Here is a 12,388-nt window from a genome sequence, read left to right on the forward strand (position 1 = left end):
GACCCTCCACTAGTAACCCCCCGCTAGAATCCCCCCGCTAGAATCCCTCCACTAGCAACCCCACACTAGAAACCCCTGCTAGAATCCCCCCACTAGACACTCTCCATTAGAACCCCCCCACTAGAAGCCCTCCACTAGAAACCCCCCACTGGAAACTCTCCACTAGAAACCCCTGCTAGAAACCCGCCACTAGAAACCCTCCACTAGAAGCCCTCCACTAGAACCCCTCCACTAGAACCCCCCACTAGAAACCCTCCACTACAACCCCCCACTAGAAGCCCTCCACTAGAAACCCTCCACTAGAAGCCCCCCACTAGAAGCTCTCAACTAGAAACCCCCCACTAGAAGCCCTGAACTAGAAATCCTCCACTAGAAGCCCTCAACTAGAAACCCCCCACTAGAAGCCCTCCACTAGAAACCCCCCACTAGAAGCCCTCCACTAGAAGCCCTCAACTAGAAACCCTCCACTAGAAACCCTCCACTAGAAGCCCTCAACTAGAAACCCCCCACTAGAAACCCTCCACTAGAAAACCTCCACTAGAAGCCCTCAACTAGAAACCCCCCACTAGAAACCCTCCACTAGAAACCCTCCACTACAACCCCCCACTAGAAACCCCCCCACTAGAAACCCCACACTGACAGACAAACTGACTGATTCGGATTCCACAGAGAAGGAATTCTAAACAGTCCTCTCAGTTTGTCAGCGGTTTGCTGCAGTTAAACATGTGTGCTGCAGGATGGAGTTAGTCTCTAGCTGCTGTCTTTTGACATGAGTTAGACAGACATATTGTATTACTTCAGCAAATATTGCCCCATTGCATAAAGCTCTAATACAGTTTGGTTCACTGGGTACCATTTCTGTCATGTCCATTATGAAGAGCTATCTAATCAGGTTATTTTCTTCAAATTTCATCAAATCGTTTTTTTTCTTCTGTGTTTTGAGGTAAGTGATTGGAGTGTCGAACAAATCTACAATTTCCCATGCAAGGCACTAACCCAGCCATTTTCTATCTCCCATTTCATACCCTACCCCTCTCTCCTCCCCTCCTACCCCCTCCAGCTCTAACCAGTTTCGAGGTGGTGATCCAGTATGGCCTGGCCACTCCAGAAGGGCTGGCTGTGGACTGGATAGCAGGGAACATCTACTGGGTGGAGAGTAACCTAGATCAGATAGAGGTAGCCAAGCTGGACGGAACCATGAGGACCACTCTACTGGCTGGTGAGGTGGAGCACCCACGGGCCATTGCCCTCGACCCCAGAGACGGGTGAGGAAACAAAACTATAGATTACAAAACAGTAAAGCATAGATTAGTATAGAACAGTAAAGTGTAGATTAGTATTGAACAGTAAAGTGTAGATTAGTGTTGAACAGTAAAGTGTAGATTAGTATTGAACAGTAAAGCGTAGATTAGTATAGAACCGTAAAGCATAGATTAGTATAGAACAGTAAAGCGTAGATTAGTATAGAACAGTAAAGCGTAGATTAGTATAGAACAGTAAAGTGTAGATTAGTATTGAACAGTAAAGTGTAGATTACTGTAGAACAGTAAAGTGTAGATTAGTATAGAACAGTAAAGCGTAGATTACTGTAAAACAGTAAAGTTTAGATTACTGTAAAACAGTAAAGCGTAGATTACTGTAGAACAGTAAAGTGTAGATTACTGTAGAACAGTAAAGTGTAGATTAGTATAGAACAGTAAAGTGTAGATTAGTATAGAACAGTAATGTGTAGATTAGTATAGAACAGTAAAGTGTAGATTTTGACATCAGTCAAAAAAAACTCAAAACAAGACATGATATCAATAACAAGATACAACAAGCTGAAACGAGCCACGTACAATTCCCCACATGGCAGTTTATTGCTATCTGACCTGTCAGAATCATAACAACAAAAGACGGGGGTTGGAATCAATAATCTCCCATTTGGACTCCAGACCAAAGGACCCATTTCCATCGGTCTAATGTCTTGGCCCAAGTAAGTCTCTTCTTCTTATTGGTGTCCTTCAGTAGTGGTTTCTTTTCAGCAATTTGACCATGAAGGCCTGATTCACAAGGCTTGATTCTTCTCTGAACAGTTGATGTTGAGATGTGTCTGTTACTTGAACTCTGTGAAGCATTTATTTGGGCTGCAATTTCTGAGGCTGGTAATGAACGTATCCTCTGCAGCAGATGTAACTCTTGGTCTTCCATTCCTGTGGTGGTCCTCATGAGAGCCAGTTTCATCATAACGCTTGATGTTTTTTTGCGACTGCACTTGAAACTTTCAAAGTTCTTGAAATGTTCTGTATTGACTGACCTTCATGTTTTAAAGTAATGATGGACTGTCGTTTCTCTTTGCTTATTTGAGCTGTTCTTGCCAAAATGTGGACTTGGTCTTTTACCAAATAGGGATATCTTCTGTATTCCCCCTTCCTTGTCACAACACAACTGATTGGCTCAAACGCATTAAGAAGGAAAGAAATTCCTCAAATTAACTTTTAAGAAGGCACGCCTGTTAATTGAAATGCATTTCAGGTGATTACCTCATGAAGCTGGTTGAGAGAATGCCAAGAATGTGCATTATCTCAACCAGTGTGTCATCAAGGCAAAGGGTGGCTATTTGAAGAATCTCAAATATAAAATATATTTTGATTTGTTTAACACTTTTTTGGTTACTACATGATTCCATATGTGTTATTTCATAGATTTGATGTCTTCACTATTATTCTACAATGTAGAAAATAGTAAAAAATAAAGAAAAACACTTGAATGAGTAGGTGTTCTAAAACTTTTGACCGGTAGTGTAATGCTGCTGAATATTCCTGAATGTGTGTTTCTCTTTCTTTTCTTTGTCTGTGTCTAGTATTCTGTTCTGGACGGACTGGGATGCCAGCTTGCCCAGGATAGAGGCAGCATCTATGAGTGGTGAGGCCAGGAGGACTATCCACAGAGAGACTGGCAGCGGTGGCTGGCCAAACGGACTGACTGTAGACTACATGGAGAGACGCATTGTATGGATCGATGCCAGGTACTGTTGCTCTCCTTACTATACCCACCCACCCACCCCCACACACACACACACACCCCCACACACACACACACACACACACACACACACACACACACACACACACACACACACACACACACACACACACACACACACACACACACACACACACACACACACACCTCCTCTCATAAATGCTCTCTCCCCAGGTCTGATGCCATATACTCTGCTCTGTATGACGGCTCTGGTCTGATCGAGGTGCTGAGGGGTCATGAGTACCTGTCTCATCCCTTTGCTGTCACTATGTACGGAGGAGAGGTGTACTGGACAGACTGGAGGACCAACACTCTGGCCAAGGCTAACAAGTGGACCGGCAACAACATAACCGTGGTCCAACGCACCAACACACAACCCTTCGACCTGCAGGTGTATCATCCCTCCAGACAGCCCCAGGGTAGGTCACACAGACGGACGGATGCTTACATAAATACGTACAGTGCCTTCAGAAATTATTCATACCCCTTGACTTATTTCACATTTTGTTGTTACAGCTTGAATTCAAAATGTTCTCATCCATCTAGACACAATACCCCATAATGAGAGTGAAAACATGTTTTTAGACATTTTTGCAAATTTAAGAAAATAAAATACAGAAATATCTCATTTACATAAGTACTCACACTCCTGAGTCATATTTTGTAGATGCACCTTGTGTAGCGATTGCAGCTGTGAGTCGTTATGGGTAAGTCTCTTATTAAGAGCTTTCCACACCTGGATTGTGCAACATTTGCCCATTATAATTTTCAAAATTCTTCAAGCTCTGTTAAATTGATTGTTGATCATTGCTAGACAAACATTTTCAGGTCTTGCCTTAGAGTTTCAAATAGATTTAAGTCAAAACTGTAACTCGGCCACTCGGGAACATTCACTGTCTTCTTGGTAAGCAACTCTAGGGTTGATTCCGTTTTTGTTATCCTAAAAAACTCCCTAGTCCTTGCCGATGACAGGCATACCCATAACATGATGCAGCCACCACTATGCTTGAAAATATGGAGAGTGGTACTCAGTAATGTGTTGTATTGGATTTGCCCAAACATAATACTTTGTATTCAGGACAAAAAGTTAATAGTTTTGCTAAATGTTTTGCAGTATTACTTTAGTGCCTTGTTGCAAACGAGATGCATGTTTTGGAATATTTGTATTCTTTACAGGCTTCCTTCTTTTTCTCTGTCAATTAGGTTAGTATTGTGGAGTAACTATAAAGTTGTTGATCCATCCTCAGTTTTCTCACAGTCATTAAACTGTAATTGTTTTAAATTCACCATTGGCCTCATGGTGAAATCATTGAGTGGTTTCCTTCCTATCCGGCAACTGAGTTAGGAAGGACACCTAGATATTTACAGTGCAAAGTGTCATTAATAACTTGACCGTGCTCAAGTTACCTATCTACCAATAGGTGCCCTTCTTTGCAAGACATTGGAAAACCTCCATGGTCTTTGTGGTTTAATCTGCGTTTGAAATTCACTGCTCAACTGAGGGCCCTTACAGATCATTGTATGTGTGGGGTACAGAGATGAGGGAGTCCATGCAACTTGTGACTTGTTAAGGAACATTTTCCTCCTGAACTCATTTAGATTTGCCATAGCAAACAAGTTAAATACTTATTGACTATTCATTTGTAAAAATGTGTGAAAACATAATTTCACTTTGACATTATGGGGTATTGTGTGTAGGCAAGTGGCAAAACATCTTAATTTAATACATTTTAAATTCAGGCTGTTATGTAACAAAATGTGCGAAAAGTCAAGGGATATGAATACATTATGAAGACACTGTACACACGCACGCACGCCGACACACACAAGCAACCTCACACTTCACAGCTGCCTCTTACTGCTAACTGGACTGTGACACACACTTTGGTGCAGTGTTGGAGGAAAGGGCAGGACTGCAGAGTGGTGCACTACACTCCAGACCTTCTGAATTCAAACACTCAACTCCCCTCAGACAGCTGACCTTTCACTGTTGTCCCATGTGTTGTGTTACCTCCATGATCCTGTGAATCCCACACACTGTGGATAATAAAGGCCACACACTGTGGATAATAAAGCCCACACACTGTGGATAATAAAGCCCACACACTGTGGATAATAAAGCCCACACACTGTGGATAACAAAGGCCTCACACTGTGGATAATAAAGGCCTCACACTGTGGATAATAAAGCCCACACACTGTGGATAATAAAGCCCACACACTGTGGATAATAAAGCCCACACACTGTGGATAACAAAGGCCTCACACTGTGGATAATAAAGCCCACACACTGTGGATAATAAAGCCCACACACTGTGGATAATAAAGCCCACACACTGTGGATAATAAAGCCCACACACTGTGGATAACAAAGGCCACACACTGTGGATAATAAAGCCCACACACTGTGGATAATAAAGCCCACACACTGTGGATAATAAAGCCCACACACTGTGGATAATAAAGCCCACACACTGTGGATAACAAAGGCCTCACACTGTGGATAATAAAGCCCACACACTGTGGATAATAAAGCCCACACACTGTGGATAATAAAGCCCACACACTGTGGATAATAAAGCCCACACACTGTGGATAATAAAGCCCACACACTGTGGATAACAAAGGCCTCACACTGTGGATAATAAAGCCCACACACTGTGGATAATAAAGCCCACACACTGTGGATAATAAAGCCCACACACTGTGGATAATAAAGCCCACACACTGTGGATAACAAAGGCCTCACACTGTGGATAATAAAGGCCTCACACTGTGGATAATAAAGGCCTCACACTGTGGATAATAAAGGCCTCACACTGTGGATAATAAAGCCCACACACTGTGGATAATAAAGCCCACACACTGTGGATAATAAAGCCCACACACTGTGGATAATAAAGGCCACACACTGTGGATAATAAAGCCCACACACTGTGGATAATAAAGCCCACACACTGTGGATAATAAAGGCCTCACACTGTGGATAATAAAGGCCACACACTGTGGATAATAAAGCCCACACACTGTGGATAATAAAGGCCTCACACTGTGGATAATAAAGGCCACACACTGTGGATAATAAAGCCCACACACTGTGGATAATAAAGCCCACACACTGTGGATAATAAAGGCCTCACACTGTGGATAATAAAGCCCACACACTGTGGATAATAAAGCCCACACACTGTGGATAATAAAGCCCACACACTGTGGATAATAAAGCCCACACACTGTGGATAATAAAGGCCTCACACTGTGGATAATAAAGCCCACACACTGTGGATAATAAAGCCCACACACTGTGGATAATAAAGGCCACACACTGTGGATAATAAAGGCCTCACACTGTGGATAATAAAGGCCACACACTGTGGATAATAAAGCCCACACACTGTCGATAATAAAGGCCACACACTGTGGATAATAAAGGCCTCACACTGTGGATAATAAAGCCCACACACTGCAGTATTTGACACAAGGGGCAATTTGGAAATGTGGTTGTGCATCAGCAGTTTTTCTCTTGTTATGTCAGTCACTGATAGTCAATTAGCCCATGTCAGCTAACATTATTGAGATTGTTAAGTTAGTTTAGCGACCAAATTTCTAAACTTGTATGAATTACCGGCCGGGGGGCCCCCATTTATCTTGTTAATCAGTCTCTCTCAGATACTGTATCATATGCAAACATTTCTCTCCACCTTATGGCAAAATGTGTAGAATTGCAGGAAATTAGCTGTAAAACGGCTTGTTTTCCTCTCCGCTCCATGGCTAAATTAGTAGAATTACATGAAATGTGTTATAAAATTGCAAAAACGCAGACCTGCGAGCAACTGCGGCCCCTCATAATGAGTTCAGATTTTTGGTGGCCCCCACCCCATCAACGTTGCCCATCCCTGTATATATAGTGGCCAAGACCATCTGGGCTTAGATCGGTTGTGTTGATCTGGGCTTAGACAGGTTGTGTTGATCTGGGCTTAGACAGGTTGTATTGATCTGGGCTTAGACAGGTTGTGTTGATCTGGGCTTAGACAGGTTGTGTTGATCTGGGCTTAGATAGGTTGTATTGATCTGGGCTTCGATAGGTTATGTTGATCTGGGCTTAGATAGGTTGTATTGATCTGGGCTTAGATAGGTTGTATTGATCTGGGCTTAGATAGGTTGTGTTGATCTGGGTTTAGATAGGTTGTGTTGATCTGGGCTTAGATAGGTTGTGTTGATCTGGGCTTAGATAGGTTGTGTTGATCTGGGCTTAGATAGGTTGTGTTGATCTGGGCTTAGATAGGTTGTGTTGATCTGGGCTTAGATAGGTTGTGTTGATCTGGGCTTAGATAGGTTGTGTTGATCTGGGCTTAGATAGGTTGTGTTGATCTGGGCTTAGATAGGTTGTGTTGATCTGGGCTTAGATAGGTTGTATTGATCTGGGCTTAGATAGGTTGTATTGATCTGGGCTTAGTTAGGTTGTATTGATCTGGGCTTAGATAGGTTGTGTTGATCTTGAAGACATTCTGTGTAGACAGATAGAGACCAGTTATCATGTGGTGTGACTAAATCATACATTAAGTTTACAAAACATTAGGAACACCTTCCTAATATTGAATTGCACCCCCTTTTGCCCTCAGAACAGCCTGAATTCATTGGGACATGGACTCTACAAGGTGTCGAAAACATTCCACAGGGATGCTGGCCCATGTTGACTGTGCTTCCCACAGTTGTGTCAAGTTGGCTTGATGTCCTTTGTGTGGTGGACGTTCTTGATACACACGGGAAACTGTTGAGGGTGAAAAACCCAGCAGTATTGCAGTTCTTGACATACTCAAACCAGTGCTCCTGGCACCTACTACCATACCCCGTTCAAAGGCATTTAAATAGTTTGTCTCACCCATTCACCCTCTGAATGGCAAACATACACAATCCATGTCACCATTGGCTTAAAAAGAAAATCTTTAACCTGTCTCCTCCCCTTCATCTACACTGATTGAAGTAGTGGTTATCACTAGGAGAGAGCTGATCACAGTGGTTAACACTAGGAGAGAGCTGATCACAGTGGTTATCACTAGGAGAGAGCTGATCACAGTGGTTAACACTAGGAGAGAGCTGATCACAGTGGTTAACACTAGGAGAGAGCTGATCACAGTGGTTAACACTAGGAGAGAGCTGATCACAGTGGTTATCACTAGGAGAGAGCTGATCACAGTGGTTAACACTAGGAGAGAGCTGATCACAGTGGTTAACGGTAAGAGAGAACTGATCAGTGGTTAACACTAGGAGAGAGCTGATCACAGTGGTTAACACTAGGAGAGAGTTGATCACATTGGTTAACACTAGGAGAGAGTTGATCACAGTGGTTAACGGTAGGAGAGAGCTGATCACAGTGGTTAACGGTAGGAGAGAGCTGATCACAGTGGTTAACGGTAGGAGAGAGCTGATCACAGTGGTTAAAACTAGGAGAGAGCTGATCACAGTGGTTAACACTAGGAGAGAGCTGATCACAGTGGTTAACACTAGGAGAGAGCTGATCACAGTGGTTAACACTAGGAGAGAGCTGATCACAGTGGTTAACACAAGGAGAGAGCTGATCACAGTGGTTAACACTAGGAGAGAGCTGATCACAGTGGTTAACACTAGGAGAGAGCTGATCACAGTGGTTAACACTAGGAGAGAGTTGATCACAGTGGTTAACGGTAGGAGAGAGCTGATCACAGTGGTTAACACTAGGAGAGAGCTGATCACAGTGGTTCTAGGAGAGAGCTGATCACAGTGGTTAACACTATGAGAGAGCTGATCACAGTGGTTAACACTAGGAGAGAGTTGATCACAGTGGTTAACGGTAGGAGAGAGCTGATCACAGTGGTTAACACTAGGAGAGAGCTGATCACAGTGGTTAACACTAGGAGAGAGCTGATCACGGTGGTTAACGGTAGGAGAGAGCTGATCACAGTGGTTAACACTAGGAGAGAGCTGATCACGGTGGTTAACGGTAGGAGAGAGCTGATCACAGTGGTTAACACTAGGAGAGAGCTGATCACAGTGGTTAACACTAGGAGAGAGCTGATCACAGTGGTTAACATGTCTTCTTCCCCTCAGCTCCCAACCCTTGTGCAACCGCTGATGGGCAGAGCCCCTGTTCTCACCTGTGTCTAATCAGCTACAACCAGACATTCTCCTGTGCCTGCCCTCACCTCATGAAGCTGCAGGCTGACAAACACACCTGCAAAGGTAGGAACACACAGCAACACACACACATACTCAGAGGGCTGAGTGATGACCAATGGGTCTGAGCTGGGTCTGAATGTGTGTGTAATTTGCTGCAATTTAAACACACAATCAGATGATTGTCTTCCTAATGAGAATAGCTCCATTTTAGTCCAGCAGCTGTTGCATAACATTTGGATATGTTGAAATACTGTCTTTGTGATGTCTTGATGGTAACTCTTCCCCTGTATCCCTTGTCTCTTCCATTCTCTTCCCGTCCAGAGTCCCGTCAGTTCCTGCTGTATGCCCGTCAGACAGAGATCAGGGGAGTGGACATAGACAACCCCTACTATAACTACATCATCTCCTTCACCGTGCCAGACATAGACAACGTGACCGTGGTGGACTATGACGCTCTGGAGAACCGGATCTACTGGTCAGACGTCCGAACCCAGACCATCAAAAGAGCCTTCATCAACGGCACCGGAGTGGAGACTGTGGTGTCTGCTGGTAGGAAGACCACTTTATCTTGGCATCAGATCCGGGTTCTTTTCTTTCAGGTGTGTGAGTTTTGCACCTTTACGACTATAAGTTCCAAAGTTCAAGGCAAGCTCAATGAAGAGAAGATGAAGTCTTTGAAAGAAATCAAATACTGCTTTGGAATCCACTGGGCACATTTTCGATCAAGGAATTTGTTTATTTAATGTAGTTAGTGGTTTAGTTAAAATTGCCTGTATCTGTGCTTGTTTTTTCAGACCTGCCCAACGCCCATGGTCTGGCAGTAGACTGGGTGTCTAGGAACCTGTTCTGGACCAGCTATGATGTCAATAAGAAACAGATCAACGTGGCCAGACTGGACGGGTCCTTTAAGAACGCTGTTATCCAGGGCCTTGATAAACCCCACTGTCTGGTCCTGCACCCTATACTGGGGTGAGTGGGATACACACACACACACACACACACACACACACACACACACACACACACACCACACACACACACACACACACACACACACACACACACACACACACACACACACAGAGAGACTAGAGGAGTAGGAATGGAGTTTGGAATAACACAATGACAGCAAAAGAACATTGATGTTGTCACTGTGATTTCAGTCACTTGACAGTCGAACCAAGATGAATGTATAGTAACATGTCATGTGTGTGTCTTTCTCCAGAAAGCTGTACTGGACCGATGGGGACAACATTAGTGTGGCCAACATGGATGGCAGCAACCATACGACGCTCTTCACCAATCAGAGGAGCCCTATAGGTGAGTGTAGTGTAAAACAATGCTGAGAGCATGAAAGAAAGTTAGAGCCAGAGTGACAGAAAATTTGAGAGAGTGAGAGAGAGAGAGAGAGTTGACCATGTTCAGTAGTGGTGTGTATGTCCTATTTGTTCCCTCCAGGCCTGTCTGTAGACTACGACAGACTGTATGAGAGTGAAAGAGAGAGAGATTCTGACTGTGACCGTGCTGTGCTAACTGTATCCTTTCTGTTCCCTCCAGGCCTGTCTGTAGACTACGACAGACTGTATGAGAGTGAAAGAGAGAGAGATTCTGACTGTGACCGTGCTGTGCTAACTGTATCCTTTCTGTTCCCTCCAGGCCTGTCTGTAGACTACGACAGACTGTATGAGAGTGAAAGAGAGATTCTGACTGTGACCGTGCTGTGCTAACTGTATCCTTTCTGTTCCCTCCAGGCCTGTCTGTAGACTACGACAGACTGTATGAGAGTGAAAGAGAGAGAGATTCTGACTGTGACCGTGCTGTGCTAACTGTATCCTTTCTGTTCCCTCCAGGCCTGTCTGTAGACTACGACAGACTGTATGAGAGTGAAAGAGAGAGAGATTCTGACTGTGACCGTGCTGTGCTAACTGTATCCTTTCTGTTCCCTCCAGGCCTGTCTGTAGACTACGACAGACTGTATGAGAGTGAAAGAGAGAGAGATTCTGACTGTGACCGTGCTGTGCTAACTGTATCCTTTCTGTTCCCTCCAGGCCTGTCTGTAGACTACGACAGTGAGCAGCTGTACTGGGTCAGCTCAGGCAATGGCACCATCAGTCGCTGTAAGCTGGACGGCTCAGGCCTGGAGGTCCTGGACAGGATGAAACCGGGCAAGCTGGTCAAGGCCTCTGCTCTGGCCATCATGGGTAAGGGAGAAACAGACTGTTGTGTCCAGCTTTACTGTTATCCGTCAACCCACTATTGTGTCTTTAAATACCTGTCTGTTATGACTTTGAGAGATAATGTGTGTTCAATTCAATTTCAGTTCAATTTCAAAAAGCTTTATTGTCCATTGATCACATGAGAGAGAGCATTTTCTTGAAGCTTGAGCTTGAGGCTGATTGACACAAAACACCATAACACCAATTCTTAATAAAGTGTGTGTGTGTGTGTGTGTGTGTGTGTGTGTGTGTGTGTGTGTGTGTGTGTGTGTGTGTGTGTGTGTGTGTGTGTGTGTGTGTGTGTGTGTGTGTGTGTGTGTGTGTGTGTGTGTGTGTGTGTGTGTGTAGGAGACAAGCTGTGGTGGGCCGACCAGGGTACAGACCAGATAGGGACCTGTGATAAGAGTGATGGGGGGAACTGGAAGGTGCTACGTACACAACACTTCTCCCATGACGCACATGAAGATCTACAACGAGGAGCATGCAGACCAGTACAGGTAGGATATCACTGACCCATGTCACACTGAGCATGCAGACCGGTACAGGTAGGATATCACTGACCATGTCACACTGAGCATGCAGACCAGTACAGGTAGGATATCACTGACCATGTCACACTGAGCATGCAGACCAGTACAGGTAGGATATCACTGACCATGTCACACTGAGCATGCAGACCAGTACAGGTAGGATATCACTGACCATGTCACACTGAGCATGCAGACCAGTACAGGTAGAATATCACTGACCATGTCACACTGAGCATGCAGACCGGTACAGGTAGGATATCACTGACCATGTCACACTGAGCATGCAGACCAGTACAGGTAGGATATCACTGACCATGTCACACTGAGCATGCAGACCAGTACAGGTAGAATATCACTGACCATGTCACACTGAGCATGCAGACCTGTACAGGTAGGATATCACTGACCATGTCACACTGAGCATGCAGACCAGTACAGGTAGAATATCACTGACCATGTCAC

At 44.4% G+C, this 12,388-nt stretch overlaps 1 protein-coding gene across 1 annotated transcript in view; it reads left to right on the forward strand.

Moving 5' to 3' along the window:
- LOC106572662 (low-density lipoprotein receptor-related protein 1) overlaps positions 1-12,388 on the forward strand; it is a 237,152-nt gene that overhangs the window by 152,029 nt on the left and 72,735 nt on the right. The window contains 11 exon segments of the mRNA XM_082962191.1: positions 1,061-1,265; positions 2,843-3,007; positions 3,199-3,443; positions 9,112-9,243; positions 9,502-9,729; positions 9,975-10,149; positions 10,406-10,500; positions 11,229-11,381; positions 11,745-11,830; positions 11,832-11,875; positions 11,972-11,988. Coding sequence (XP_082818317.1) covers positions 1,061-1,265; positions 2,843-3,007; positions 3,199-3,443; positions 9,112-9,243; positions 9,502-9,729; positions 9,975-10,149; positions 10,406-10,500; positions 11,229-11,381; positions 11,745-11,830; positions 11,832-11,875; positions 11,972-11,988 — 1,545 coding nt within the window.

The sequence above is a fragment of the Salmo salar genome, chromosome 15 (genome assembly GCF_965601325.2).
Source record: "Salmo salar chromosome 15, fSalSal1, whole genome shotgun sequence".
Taxonomy (NCBI): Eukaryota; Metazoa; Chordata; class Actinopteri; order Salmoniformes; family Salmonidae; genus Salmo; species Salmo salar.